The sequence below is a fragment of the Idiotropiscis lumnitzeri genome, chromosome 18, assembly GCF_059441095.1.
Source record: "Idiotropiscis lumnitzeri isolate Australia: NSW breed Sydney's pygmy pipehorse chromosome 18, RoL_Ilum_1.0, whole genome shotgun sequence".
Classification (NCBI taxonomy): domain Eukaryota; kingdom Metazoa; phylum Chordata; class Actinopteri; order Syngnathiformes; family Syngnathidae; genus Idiotropiscis; species Idiotropiscis lumnitzeri.
Window position 1 is genome coordinate 443948 of NC_142408.1, and position 14834 is coordinate 458781.

Below are 14834 nucleotides of genomic sequence, written 5' to 3' on the forward strand. Positions count from 1 at the left end.
AGTTTTGGATCCGATTGTGTACAGCGATTGTCAACTTGTATTCTCAAGGGTATGACAAGGACAATGGCGTATTCTCGAGTTGTGAGTGAGGCTCAACACGAGAAGCCCCCTCTTATCGTTGTTTGGCTTGGGGGGCGGGCACGCGGGCACGCGGTCGCGCGGTCGCGGCTGGTGTTGGGGAGGTTGGACCCAAAGACGAGCGTGGGTTGGAAATCTCAAACGCGCTCACGACTCTCGCGCGTTCCCGTGTAGCCAATGAAAGCTCGCCGAAGCAGATCCTGCCCGCCATACAAATAAGCGGGAGCTCACTTGGAGCGAACCCACTTTTAAGGTCGCGCTCCCACGTCGGTGAGCCATTAGCAAGTTCGGAGGAGTTGTAAAACTTCAAGGAACGCTACTTTTGATCGTCATATACAACTTTTTTTTTGGACGTCTCCACCTGCGAGCATGACGCGGCGGTCGTGCGCCATCTACGCGGTGGGCGTCATCTGCGCCACCCTCCTCATTGTTGGCATCGGTCTGATCGCCTCGCAGGCTTTCCGCAAGCTGATGCACAACCGCCTCAAGAAGGTAACCAAAACCATCGTAATCTCTCTTTTTGGTTTTTTTTTGCATGAGACGCTGCACTTCCGTTGTGTGCAAAGCGGATGACAGTTGAGGGTTGATAAAGGCGAGTTTGTGTTTTTTTTCAACGCGCCACTTGCAGAGAGGATTCATCACATCGCTGCACTTCCGAAATAAAGAAAGAAATGAGCAAAACACTTCAAAGTCTTCTTTAAAGGGATACGAACAAGCGTCATTGCAGAAAATGACTTGAGGAAAAGTTTAAAGCCACTTTGTGGAATATTCCTTAAGTAAAATGGTTAAAGTATGAGATTTGCTGGATTTAAGTATCAAAATATATATTTTCCATTATCAAGTATACTTATTTTATTTTACCTTTATTTTTCCAGATAAGGCAATTGAGAACAGTTTTCACAAAACAAAAACAAAATATATATATATATATTGGCAGACAATTGGTTAGCACGATGGCCTCACACAGTTTGCATGTTCTCCCCGTGCCTGCGTGGGTTTTCTCCGGGTACTCCGGTTTCCTCCCATTCTCCAAAAACATGCGTGGCAGGCCGATTGAACACTCGAAATTGTCTCTCAGTGTGAGTGTGAGCGCAGATGGTTGTTTGTCTCTGTGTGCCCTGCGATTGGCTGGCAACCCGTTCAGGGTGTGACCCCGCCTACTGCCCTACCGCACCCCCCGCGACCGGCATAATGAGATCATGGATGGATGGATGGACAGGCAACAATCGTTACACGTCGACATCTTGTATTGAGCGGAAGTCTTAAACGATTCCCAAAAAGTCCGTCGTCGAACATAAAAGTAAATGAGAGCGAGCGAGTGAGAGAAAGCGCAATGGTCGCATTTGCGCCCGTGTTAAAACTTTCTTATTAGCTGCTTCTCATTTAGTTCAGGAAGGACTCTTTTATGGCTAGTCAAAAAAAGAATCGAAAAGATATCCACAAGTCTATTTTTCTTGACCGTAATTGTTGTCATTTGCGATATAAGCGAGACGCGGCTGCTTGGATATCTCCAATCTAGTTTTAAGACGGCAAAATGATGCGGTGATGTGAAATGAGCCGGCCAAATCAATCATTTGACTCATTTCACTTTTTGGAAAACTTTTCTCGTGCGTTGACGTCAAGTCGGCTGAAAAAAGTTGGAGAAAGTCACCTCGGGCAGGAAGGTGAAGCGGACTTTTTGGTCCCGTCGTCTCGGAAGTGACAATTCCGAGCGAAGTGGGTCTTTTTTTTCTTTTTCAACGACTTGTTGCCTGCTGAGTGTCGTTTGATCCGAGCAAACATTCATATCGTCATCTTTGGAGTTGAAAGAAATTCCTTGGCAAGGCACCGATTGCAATCTTTTTTTTCTTCCCGTTTGGGGTGATAAGGGCGCAAATAGGCCGGTGGCTTTCTCCTCAGACATTTTAAAGTGAGTGGATGAGGGTCTGATTGGCGAAACGGGTCAACAATGTGGCCACGGAAGTTTTGGGCTCCAGGAGCGGCCCGTGCTTTCGCGACTCGGGCCTTCCACAAGAATTTTCCCGTCTTTTGAGAAAATTGGTCAATGGATATAAGAAGGCCAACGGACGCCGACGTCATCCGTTGCAGCGATTCGGATTGTTTCGGTCGGAAGGCAAAAGTTTTTGTCACCTCACTGAGGGCAACCAGTGAGGATTTGATTCAAGAAAGAAGGCCCGCACGACGGATTCTGTTGGATCCGGGCAGATTCGATGAAGACGGCGAACATAAAAGCCGAAATGTTAACACGAGCCGAGAGAACGACTCTTGCGATTATTTTCAAATTGATCGTAAATATAAAATGGTGCGGAGGCCAACAAAGTGCGTCGGGATGGTTTGGCCCGGCGCCCTTCAATTGCAGCGGCGGCGAAACGTGACACGAGCCGCACGGCTCCGGTGACGCGCGGCTTCGTGGAGGAGGCGGGCAGGTGCGAGACTCGAGTCGTCTTTGAAACGCAAAGAAAACAAACCAGGCTTTAACTTGCTCGGTCGAGACATTTTTCTCATCCCAAATGGGCGCCTTTGCACACGAAATGTTCGGAAAATGTCGAGCGAAAACAATGGCGTCGACCTTAAACGGTCTTTAAGTTGGATTGTTCCTCAGAAGATTTCAGGAATCTCCTCCGACGCCGTCTCCACATCAAAGGGCGTCTATTTGCTTTTTCACCCGCTCCGTGTTTTCAATCGGGGAGTGGCCGAGATGAGAGGGCTTCTCTCTTCCTGTTTTCCAAAGCACTAATTCAAGTGGCATGCTGGGAGGGCGGCCATGTTGAATCGCACGCTGGGAAGAGAAAAAAAAACGCGATGAAAGGACATGGGGCGGGAATCCAAGACGACAGCTTTATTGTCCTTGACCACTTTGTGAACGTCCGTCGGCGGATGAGGAGAATAGAAGCCAGAGGAGGGGGCGTCCCAAAGCGTCGTCGGGGACACCCCTTTTTTGGGGGGTGATTTACGCCGAGGCGCTACTTTGAACCAAAGTGACACAATTAGGCCAAACGGAGTTTTCCTTCTCGTGTGCAGTTGCGAGGCAAACTAATCCCGCCCCCTTCCTTCTCGCCTTCCCCGTGTTTCGCAATTCCTCCAAAGATCCCTGCGGTGATTGGTTGGGGTCGTTGTCCACCAGCGCAAATCCTTTGAAAATGGACGGGCGAGTTGAGGCCTGAGGAATGCGGCCCGGACGATTTGGCAACCTTTCGTGAATCACACGATCCGTCAGCGAGTCGCCCTGAGCGCCCGTCGCCAATGGCAACCGGCTGACAATGCCGCGGCGGCGGCGGCGGCGGCGGGGTCTCCCCTAATACCATTCATGTGCATGGCCAGACAGAGGCGCCCCTCCTTTTGTTGTCGGGGCTCTTTTGGTTGCGTCTTCTTCACTTGAAATTTCAATTTGTCTTACGACGCCCGGACATTCGGACGATTTCTCTCAAACTTTGTCCTTGTCAGCACGACATTTGGGCTCACAACGTGTCAGCTAACTCAAGTTGTCTCGACAGGAGATTGTTTTGGTGGAGGGGAGCCGCGTTTTTGAGTCGTGGAAGAGGCCCCCCCCGCCCGTCTACATGGAGTACTTCTTCTTCAACGTCACCAACGTGGATAAGTTCCTTGCCGGGGCCAAGCCCGTCGTCAACCAGGTCGGGCCCTACACGTACAGGTGGGGACCGAGACTTCCAATCAGATCTTGTCGGACTAACCCAACCCGACAAAAAACGAAATTGGCACCCAAAATGCTTGAAGCCAATTGAAAGAAATCTCCCCCAAAACGAGCCGTCATTCCAGCAGAGCGCAAAATTTGCCGACTTTAGGAGTGCGAGTTTATCGCGTCGACATCGACGCAGGCGCTCCACGACTAAAAAGTGCGTTGTTGATTTTTAAAGGGAATACAGGCACAAGGACAACGTGAGCATGCCGGCCGACGGCAAAACGGTGTCGGCGTACAACACCAAAAGCTTCGTGTTCCTGAGCGAGCGATCCGTGGGCGATCCTTGGTTGGACAACATCACCACGGTGAACATTCCCGCCTGGGTAAGCCAACGACAACAACGGCAAGGTCATTGGCCACGCCTCCTCCGGGCTCGTCCTTTGTGCGCAGGCGGTGATGAACAAGGTGAAAGGAAGCTTCTGGAAATCCTCCATGGTGTCCATCTGGATGAACTCCATCGGGAGCGGCCTGTTCACCACTCGCACCGTGGACCAACTTCTGTGGGGTTACGAGGACCCGCTGCTGGTTCGCGTGGCTCCAAACAGTCCCGAAGTTGAGACCACCTTTGGGCTCATGTACAAGGTACGCTAAGACGGACTTGACTTCAAAACAACTTTTGGTTTGGTGGAGCATGACCGATGGATTTTGGCGCATGCGAGAGTCTCCTGGAAGAGCAGCAGCTGAGGACTCGATTTCTTTTTTTGCTTCACGAGCGTCACTGCTGCTGTTTTGATGAGCAAACAAGTGCAAAGGGTGCCGACTCTTTCGCGTGAGTCGAGGTGATACAAGATACGACGGTGAGATTAGGTCTGAACAATTTTTCCGACCGATCGGCCGCTCCTTTTCTCCGAGATTTTGAAGCGTGCGGCTAATACAACGGTGCGACTTTTCCGTGCAATTTTTCTTTCACCACTAGGGGCGCTCCATAGTTCAGAAAATACGCTAAATTCGAGGTCTCCGTTTTTCAGTCAATTGGTGAGCATCATTTATGTTCTTTATTCTTTAAATTGCGTCGATAAAAGTTCAGTGCTTAAGAAATGAAGTCCACGTTGACATGATTGTTTCTTCAAATTTTTAACTTGGACTTAAGATGTCCCGTAAGGCAACGACTCATAACTCGATCAAACGTCTTTCACGTTAATTTGCTTTTATTTTAGCGTCAGCTGTCATCTTCTTTATTGTAACGCGGGAAGCGGACCTTGAAAAAAAGCTCTCCTTTCTCACATCGAGGGCATCAGAGTACGCAAACGTTTAAAAGCCTTTCGAGCCACGATTGCGAACCGCCCCAAAAATCTTTTCAGAAGCCAAAAGCGATGCACGCACTTGAGCAAGACCATTTTAGTCTGGACCGGATGATTCCGATGGCCGATATTTGAGAAAATACCGACCGTGTCAATTTGTGTCGCCGCCCTCAGAAAAACGGAAGCAACGACGGGGAATTCGTCTTCCACACTGGGGAGCAGAATTATTTGGATTACGGCCGAGTGGAAACATGGAAAGGTCAAAGGTAACCACGCATTCCTCCCTTACTTCTGCTTGGCCACACTTTAATGCAGTCCTTCGGTCAACTTTTTCGAATGTTTGCCGTCAACTCCGAGGACGGCGAGCCTAATGGCTCCACGGTGACGACTTAACGCGTCATCGTCGGCCGTAGCGCTCGTTCTCCTTTCAGATCCGTATCATCAAGCACTTCTCTCGACGATAAGAAATCTCGTACCAAGCGGCTAACGGAAACGGACGTCTCTCGGGAATGTTTTGCAGCCAGTTGACCTTCTGGAACTCCAACCAAAGCAACAGCATCAACGGCTCCGACGGAAGTGCCTTTCATCCCCTCCTGAAAAAAAACCAACGCATTTACATCTTCACCCCGGACCTTTGCAGGTATTTCATCTTCCCGGTTGCTTGTGTCAAACGCTCGCAATTTCATGTCCTTCTTCTTTACGCGCCAGAAAAAGTACTTTGGGCTTGGATGGAGCTTAGACGTCAACATGGGATCAGCAAAGCCAGAAAAATAACTTGATTTCGTCTCTGAATATTTACGGCGCATCACGTTGATGAGATCCTTTTGGATTTCAAATCTCTTTGAACGTTGCGTGGCTCAATAGCCAACAAGCGTACTTCCGCAAGTATGCTACTCGACATACGGTTTTCAAGGGACGTCTAAAAACGTTGAGTTCAGAAAGATCAGAATAGCGCAAAAAATAAATACTTGACGCCCTGCAAACATTTGCTAAAATGGCTTACATAAAATGCTTCAACTGTACCTATAGACTTAAGACCACAAATTATGATCCGGAAAGAAAAAATTATTTTAAACTCATTTGATAACATTACACTTCAAAAAAAAAAAAATATGCGGCCGAGGTTTTCCTCTGAAAACTCTCCACTAACAACTCAGGCTAAACTTTGCTCCGACCTGACATTGAGACATCACTTATATATAATCACAGAAATAATATAAATGTAATAATATCAAGTTGAATATTGACTTGCCACTTTAAATTGATGTAAATCAAGTCAAGAAAATAAACTAAAAATAAAAACATTTTTAAAAATTCCCCCAAAAAATAAATTAAAACTAAAATAATTGCGCAACCTGTGAATATGTGCGGGATCGTCAACTATATTTTTTGAAATAACATCTGGTGTTACGCATCTCTTCATTTCGGAAGTAACCTTCACCTCAAAAATCTTTTTGTCGCATGTGGAAAGAATCTGATGACGTTTCACCTTTGGCCCAGTCCGGGCGCGTGCCGTTAAGCCCCCCCCCCCCCGGCACATGTTTTCAAAACACTTTCACCCACTTACTCAACTCATTGTGGCTCTAGCAGGCAAACTAAAGTCGAACGCTGCCTCGTCCGCTTCCTGCACTTTTGACATTTTCTCTCGATGAGAGGAAATGTCCCGTTAAGTGTGGCAACGTTTGGCCACTGATTGCGTCGTGACATCTGGTCAAACCATTAAAAAAAAACGGAATTTCCCGTTTGTGACCGTTTGGCCTTCGAGCTGCCGGCGGCGCCACAAAAGCCTCCAAATGTCGATGAAGTGGAGACAGGTGCGACTCGTTGGATAGCTGGCTTGTCTTTTGCTTGCGCCGGACATAAATCACTCGTCGCACTCGGCCGTTTATTCCATATAAAGCGGAACCTCGCCCCCGTCAAACGTTGAGCCTTCGCAAAGATCCGAATCGGCTCTTCGCAATTAAATCAATGCTTTTCTTTTTTAATTTAGGGTGCAAAACGATATATATTTGTACAAATAATTATTGAGAATGGAAAATATGCGGCAATTCGTGCATCATTTAAGGCTTTACGAACCGTGCGAATCCCTCCAAACGTTTTCGTGTGACTGCACAGGAGTTTTTCAAGTTGATCATCCCAGTGTTCGCTTAGTCATTTCTGATCTTTTCTTCTTATAGCTTGGAAGTGGACGAGCATCACAAAAGAGATGGCGTTCCACCAAGCTCACCGCTCTTGTCTGTTAAACGGACATCAAATCATTTACACAACGTCATTTTCCAAAGTCTCATCTCGCAATTTTCACGGTGTCTCTCGCAGAGGTCAAGGGAAAGGCCGTTTCGGGATTGTTGCACACTGGCAAACACTCTATGGACTCTTTTGTTCTGTCTGAGAACCGTCAAGATTGCCTGGGAACTGTTCCGCATACTGCAGCTCTCTCAGAGGTCGCCATAAAAACAGCCCAAATGTTTCTGCTGGACTCCCGAAACGGTTTCATCGCCGAAGGTCGGAGTTGCTCCGCGGGGGGATTTTCCTCTTTTTTGATCATTTCAAGTTGTCGCTTTCACAGAGCAGCTGGCAAGAAGGCAAATAATCACACTTGAAACTTTCACTCAGGTGAATTTTCAAAAGCCAGAAACGACTGCAATGCTTCATGAAGCCATAGAGGAAGTCATAAAAGTCTCTGACGCTGTTCAAAGAAAGGTTTGGCGGCGGGGCGGAACCGGCAACGGCCGAATCCTGTCTGGAAATAGGATCCCGAAAACACCCGCCCCCCCCGATGGCGTCAAAGTTAAGTGCAAGACGCGGTGCCAAATGTGCACGTGGACAGCAATGGCGCCTTCTGGCTGTGCAGGTCCATCTACATGGAGTTTGAGAAGGACGTGGAGGTGAGAGGGATCCCGGCATACCGCTTCACGCCGCCGCGTTCCGTCCTGGCCAGCAAAGAGGAGAACCCGGCCAACGAGGGGTTCTGCGTCACCCCGCAGGAGTGCCTGGGGACGGGCCTCCTCAAAGTCAGTCCTTGTCGGAAAGGTAAACCAACGGATCTCTCTTTCCGATTCTTTCACGGTGTGTTGCGTAAACGGAGCGCGCCGTCCCGGACGTGAAGCCGCATGTCCGCAAGTGCCAGAAACTTGGGTCCGTTCTGGATCAATAAGAGAGAAGGTCGCACATTTTAAGTGAAATGGAAGCAAACCCAATTGCATCGGGTCACGTTGGAATGGGACGGAAGGGATCGGGAGCGTATCGCACTGAAGATAATCGTATTGGAATCGGATCTCGATTGACATCAAAATTGGAGTAGGAAGAAGTACGCTAATTGGGGGGGGGGGCATTGTAAAGTACAAGGAAGTCATTCAAATCGAATTATAGTTGGAGGGAATTCGGTCATAATGGAGTGAATGACATCGCAATTGGGGCTAATTGTTTGCCATTGAAAAAAAACAAAACAATCGGGACTGAAAGGTATTGCATCTTAATCGGATCATTTCTTATACTTGGTGTGAAACGCATCACGTTGCACCAAACCGTAATCAGAATGAATGGAATGGTCATCGTTGGCAAAATCGGATGCAAGGGAATCGTATCGCATTGCAATTGCGCTCGATGGGAAGGAAGGTCGAGTTACGTTTGGGTCCGGTCAGAATCGGCGCGCACGCATGCGAGCGTGACCTCGGCGGTTGTCCGAGCGACGTGGCCAAACAGCGGAGCAGGAAATCGCTCACGAGCACTTAGCCACGCCGTCGCCAGACACGTGCGCACGTTTCACGTTTTAGCGCCGGAGGCCCGTTTCAAGTTGACGTCACTTGAAACGGGCCAAGTGGAGCGTTTCGTTGGCTTGCGATGTCTTTAGGGACAATAAGTGGAAGGAAGTGAGCGGGAGTAGCGAGATTATTTGCGGATAGCACTAATTAGCTCCACATCAGCATGAGAATCGACTTCGTAACCTCCGAGTTTGTCCTGAGACACGACTCCGATACGATCCGAAACCGGGTATGGTACTGCTGCATCGCAGATGACGTTAAACATATTCATTTTGGGTGCGTTGAGAATTCATTTGCATGTTCCCAAAAATCCCTTGAATATCTGGAAAGGTTTAACTTGTAATGCGAAGAAAAAAAAAATGGACACGGGCTGCAGAAAAAGTAACTCAAGTCCATCTCGCAATAATGTTCAAAGCGCGATCGTACGTTGACACGGAGAAGAAAATACGCGGACGTAAATTTGATGGAAAGCGACTTCTTTCTGAGTTTTTTTTTCCAGGTGCTCCCGTCGTGGCCTCTTTTCCTCATTTCTACCTCGCCGATTCCAAATATGCGGCAGCTATCGAAGGAATGTCCCCCGAAAGAATTCATCACCAAACCTACCTCGACCTAAACCCGGTAAGACAAAAACGTTTTGATTTGGGAGTGGCACAACTTTCTCAAGTCAATTACGTTACAAGCCGTCTGTGTTGCCGGATGGAAAACAAAACTTTCAATTTTAATTAGTTTGCTCAAGTCAAGGAAGCTTGCTCATACCTCATATTTTGGTACAAAATAGAAAAATTGTAAATTGGCACCAGGGTTAGAAGAATTTCAGACTGTTCGTTATAGTTTGTTGTTATTTAGTTTTGACTTGTTTTTTTTTCCATTCAGTTCATCTTAATTAGTCTTTAAAGCGGGTTTCATTTTGTATTAAAATAGTGTAAGTATTAGTTTTAGTTTTTCATTAAAAGTGGCCCGTGTGTGAAGTGGTCGAGTTAGAAAATAAGGTCACAAAGTATTGTGCACAGCGATACAGTAATACCAAAATCAATTTGAATAAAACTCTTATTAAAGCTCAAGTATGAAATGAATTGCCAAAGATAAAAACAGGACATTTTCACTATAACGAATTACTTTTAATTAATTCTAGAAAATGAAAATGTTTTAGTTCGTTATTTTTATATTCAAACATTCTCTTGTTTTTTTTTAAATTATTTGAATGTTTTTAAATGTTATTTTTGTGAACTAAATGGATCATTTAATCCAACCCCTGATTAATTCAAGGACAAACAACCATTCACATTCAGACCCATGGACGATTTGGTCTTTAGGTATTTTGCATTTGCGAGTCAGACATCTTTCCTTTTATTTTCGCTGGTCTTGATCAAGTCCTGGCTGTGACAAGATGTATATTTGCATTGCTGCGCCATCTAGCGGCAAACGAGTAACAGTGCAGGCTCGAGTCCGACTCCGTTCAGCTGCTTCGTTCCGTTGACACTCGGAAAGGATGAATGGATGAACGGTTGATGGGAGGCTGAGGTCGTATTTTGCTTTTTCAGACCACTGGCATCATTGTACGTGCAAACAAGAGGGCGCAAATCAACATCTTAATGAATAGGATCTCCGGATTCCCGTAAGTCTCAACGCGTGCCTACGCATGTCTTTTTTTGTTGTTTTGTGTCGAATCTCAAGATTGTTTTTCCCATCCCCGTCAGGAAAACTAGAAACCTAAATCACACCATCTTCCCAGTTATGTTCCTAAATGAGGTGAGAAACCCGTTCAAATGTAGATTTGATTGCCCTTATCTGTTCGTAGTGTGCCGTTTAGAAGCGCAGTCCACATTTACAGATGATAGTTTCATGACAAGTGGAAAGTGGGAAGAGATTTGTTTGCATTTTTGTTCTGCTCTGACTTGTGATTTACTGACTGAAGATTACGCCACACTTGAAATTTGTCCGCTTGTGATGAACGCTTAAAAGACAGAAAGTCAGACTTTTGAGTAAGTTAACAACTCAAAGCTTTCGGTGAACTTGACGCGGATAAATTAAACTCCCCAAAAATGGATGGATCAGCAATTTGACATTTTTACAGGATTTCTTTTAACACGGAATAATGTATTGCTTGTGCTTGTTAAAAAAAAAAGAAAGTCTTATTTGTTCAAACAATCAGCTATTAAATCGCAATTGGAAATGTGCACTTTAGGGGAAAAAGGAAAATAATTTTCCAAATGTGTTCATGAAAGCGTCGGCGTGGGATGAATTGACGCGTTTCGGGCATCGTCTCAACAGAGCGTGGTGATGGACGAGGCGTCGGCAGCGAGAGTTCACAAGTTGCTGATGATCGTCAAGGTGGTGTCCAACTTCCCGCTCATTTTCGTGGCTCTGGGCGGCATCATGCTGCTGGTTCTGATCGTCCTGCTGATGCGCGAGCGCAAGCAGAAGGTGCGAGATCTTTGGTGCAGCTCATTTAACGGCTACAATGCAGCCTATATGAAAAAAAACTAAACAACTTTTCTTGCAGGCCAGCGCCGAGGAGAACACGTCTTACTCTCCGGTGAACGAAAAGGAAAAAGAAGACCCTCAAAATGGAACGTACATCGGCCTGACGCCCAAAGCGGACGCGCAAACTTGAGCAACGTTTTTATGATAAAAAAAAAAAAAAAAGCCATTGCAAATAACCCGACCGCCCCCCCCCCCCTCATCAATTGATCGGATTGAACACATTTGTTTGTTTATCTGCTCCAAATGTTCTTGCCAATAATTTGCTGAGTGCGCCGTCGCTCGTCTAAACGTGAAATTCTCATCAAGATTCCGTTTGCGGAGCTAAGGAGCAAAATCCCGCCGTCATTTTGTCACTTGGGTGGACTGAAAATGACATCTCGCTCGCCGAGGTAACGACCAATCACAGCTGACCTGTTTTCGGAGGCCGAGCAACCGAGATGTCGACCAAAAGTGACCAAATGGCCGCCGGCCACGACGGCTGCCTTTTACTTCCCAAACGCAAAATTAACCAGAACGCGATATTTTTGCTCATCGTTTTTTGGGGTTTCTCTCGAACGAGCTTGCTCGTTATCGAGGAAAACGCGGAAAGATGCAATCAAAGCAAACGTGAGCGAAACCAGGTCGGGCTCAACATTCGACTGTTCTGCGTCAGCCGCCGACTTTTTTTCTTTTTTTTCCCCCCCCGAGACTCTCGCCTCGTCAGTATTACAGCACGCGCTTGCGACTTCACGTTACAAAAGATTGTTTTTTTGTGCCGAGGAAGCAGATTTTCTGTCGGCCGAATTTGGAGGTGCTCAAAATTGTCTCGGGGAAAAGCCGCAGACAACAAACGCAAATGTACATTTTGTAAAATAGTCCTGTTTTTTTTTTTCTTGTCGTAAATGTTCGTGAAGAAAGTGTCCGAACGAAGCACTTGAGCTCAGCTCGAGTGCTTGATCACTTTTCCTCAAAGACGCTTTCACACGACCCGACAAAGACGCCATTTTGCCATCTCGTTGTTGTGCACCAACGGCACCGACCCAACGTGGACGGCCAAGAGCACGTGGCCTTTTTTCCTCATTCGCTGAAGTCTCTTTTACACGGCTTCAAAAAAAAAAAAAGCATCCTTTTGTCATCTTTTCTTTTTTTTTTGCATGTTGCTGTCGTTTATTCACGGCATTCCGGGTGGGACGATGCCTGCCGGGGATTTGATTCTGCAACGTTGGACCCGGACATTTACTTCTCTTGCCATCATCTGTTCAATTCCATGTCCTTCATCTCTTTTTTTTTTTTTTTTTTTTGTCCCACCAGTCGTCATGAGTTTTGCATCTTTTGTTTTGTAAGCGGCAAAATAACGCTGCGAGATCGAACAGCCATTTTTGGTTTTACAACAAAATGCAAAGTTTTGGCTTTTTTTTTTTCCTCTCTCCAGACAAGAGCGCACGTTTGGAGTAAAAAGTAAAGTTTTATCCGCAGCTCATTAAGAAACGAGGCAGCGTGTCCGATGTGGAAATATTTTGCTTCCACAAATGCCATCCAAGGCAAGCCCAAAGATTCTTCAAAGTCTGATTTCAGATGGAGCTTTAGCAAGACAGTTGTCAGAAAAAAGGCAAATGCGGAAAAATGCAAACGTCCCATTCGAGTTTCATGCGGAAGTCGTTTTGTTTTCTATATTTGAACACTTTATACGAACACTGAAATGTTCCCACTCGGTGTTGTCTCAGTCCCGAGGCCAAACGCTTCTTCTGGCGTGGATGTTTTGATTTTTCTTTTGCAAATTTTCAATGTTGCGGCATTTGTTGACTGGTGCCGCCTGTCAAGACTTTGGATGCTCGCTTGTTGCAACCGAACAAAATCTCGAAGCTTCTCACGTTGTTGCGAGAATTTCTGCTCAGAAATTGGACTGTTAACACTGCTGAGCCCCTTTTTGCCATTATTATTATTATTATTATGATTGTGTTATTATTGTTCGTTAGGGATGGGCCTAACAGTCCATTTAGAATTCTGTGGCTTGTGTGGAATGTATTGTTGATTAATCATGTCTTGAAATGATTAAGGCGAAACGGAGTGCACTAAGATTTACTCAACTAGTTTTGTCGGCTAAAGAATTAACAATGACAAATTGTAAAATTCTGTAACTTTGCAAATCATTTTACGCAAATCACCAATCTTCATTCATGATGAAACTCGGTTAAAAAAACATAGAATAAATTTGAAAATTCGTCCAAAGAATACTTGTAAAGGATAAATCTCATCATTATGATAAAGTATTTTTCAAGAAAAAAAAATTATAATCTGCGAAATACATTAAGTTTAAAAAAAAGAAGAAAAAAAATCAAGGAATTGTTTCAATCACACACGAGAATTACAAGCAATATGGAGTATATAAAATATTGTGTAATTTCAGAAATTCACAAGATTAATGTCCTAATTTGTTCAGAAAAAGAGCAAGATAACTAGAACACACATGAGAATTTTTTATTTTACAATTGTCATGAGTTAGAAAATACATTACAATATCGCAGGAATAAAGTGATATTTTCCTGGAAAAAAGTTCAAGTAATATTTCATGAAATTGAGCGACAACCACACTACGGCACAACTCCCGCGAGCAGCATTATTTTTGCTCAACACCACAACAGCAGTTAAAAAATGTTAGTATTCCAAAAACTAAAAATTTATTCTTTTTTTTTTGGTGTGTTTTCTTAATGCTTGACGTTGCCCCTTGTATTTTTTGGTAACATTTGAAGGACTGCATTGTAATGTTAATTTGCGGTTTTTGATTTCCTTTTTCAGTAAATTCATCAGTTAGAGTTAGGTTATTGTAACAGTGACGATTCATGAAGAGTGCATCCTGTAGTCAAAGTTCACAATCATCGCGCCTTTTATTTTGCGTGTTTATGATCTTCCAAAAAAATAAAAAGCACCAAATGGGCCCCACACTCTTTGCTTACAGACTGTACTTTATGATATTATCGTTATTGCTACAACCGTGTATGCATCCTTCTAACAACTGGCGTTTTTTTTTGTCCTACGTTGTCCTGTTTTGACTGTTCACAAAATAAAACAATAAAGACATGATGCAATGTCTACTAATGCTCAGCAGATGGCAGTATTTCATTCACGTTGAATACCGACAGTACTTTCTTGGCTCCGGTTATCTTTTAATCAATCGTCTCGTAAACAGATTAACAAAGAGATACTTGGCTTAAAGCAAATTTATTCAATGCTCTTAAAAAAACAAAAACAACAACAAAAAAAACATCCTTCCTAATCATTTCAACTACCCACCCCCCTTCTCGTGCAATGGTCTAGCCCGTCTTCTTAATAACGATAAAGATGAAGATGTCCTTTATTAGTCCCACAAATGCTCTAAATTCTCAATAAAGTTTAGCTGAGAAATTGTTTTTATTTACTATGATTTTGAATGTTAATTGGGGCACGATGTCTGATAGAGCCGAGGTTACTATTTGAGGAAAATACCGTACGTCCCTACATTATTATCGTTAGCTCCGCAAATATTTGCAAACATGACATCAATAACCAGGATGGCACCGAGTCGAACAAAAATGTCTTCCAAGGCAACAATGT

General features: G+C 44.9%; 1 protein-coding gene across 1 annotated transcript; it reads left to right on the forward strand.

Moving 5' to 3' along the window:
- Positions 1-290: 290 nt before the first annotated feature.
- On the forward strand, positions 291-13032 carry LOC148318786 (lysosome membrane protein 2-like). Its single transcript, XM_088281056.1, has 12 exons — positions 291-570; positions 3573-3730; positions 3954-4101; positions 4169-4360; positions 5194-5285; positions 5540-5659; positions 7871-8049; positions 9280-9398; positions 10322-10395; positions 10478-10529; positions 11052-11204; positions 11284-13032. The coding sequence occupies exons 1-12, from the start codon at positions 448-450 to the stop codon at positions 11392-11394; spliced, it is 1521 nt and encodes a 506-aa protein (XP_088137182.1). The 5' UTR covers positions 291-447; the 3' UTR covers positions 11395-13032.
- The last annotated feature ends 1802 nt before the right edge of the window (positions 13033-14834 follow it).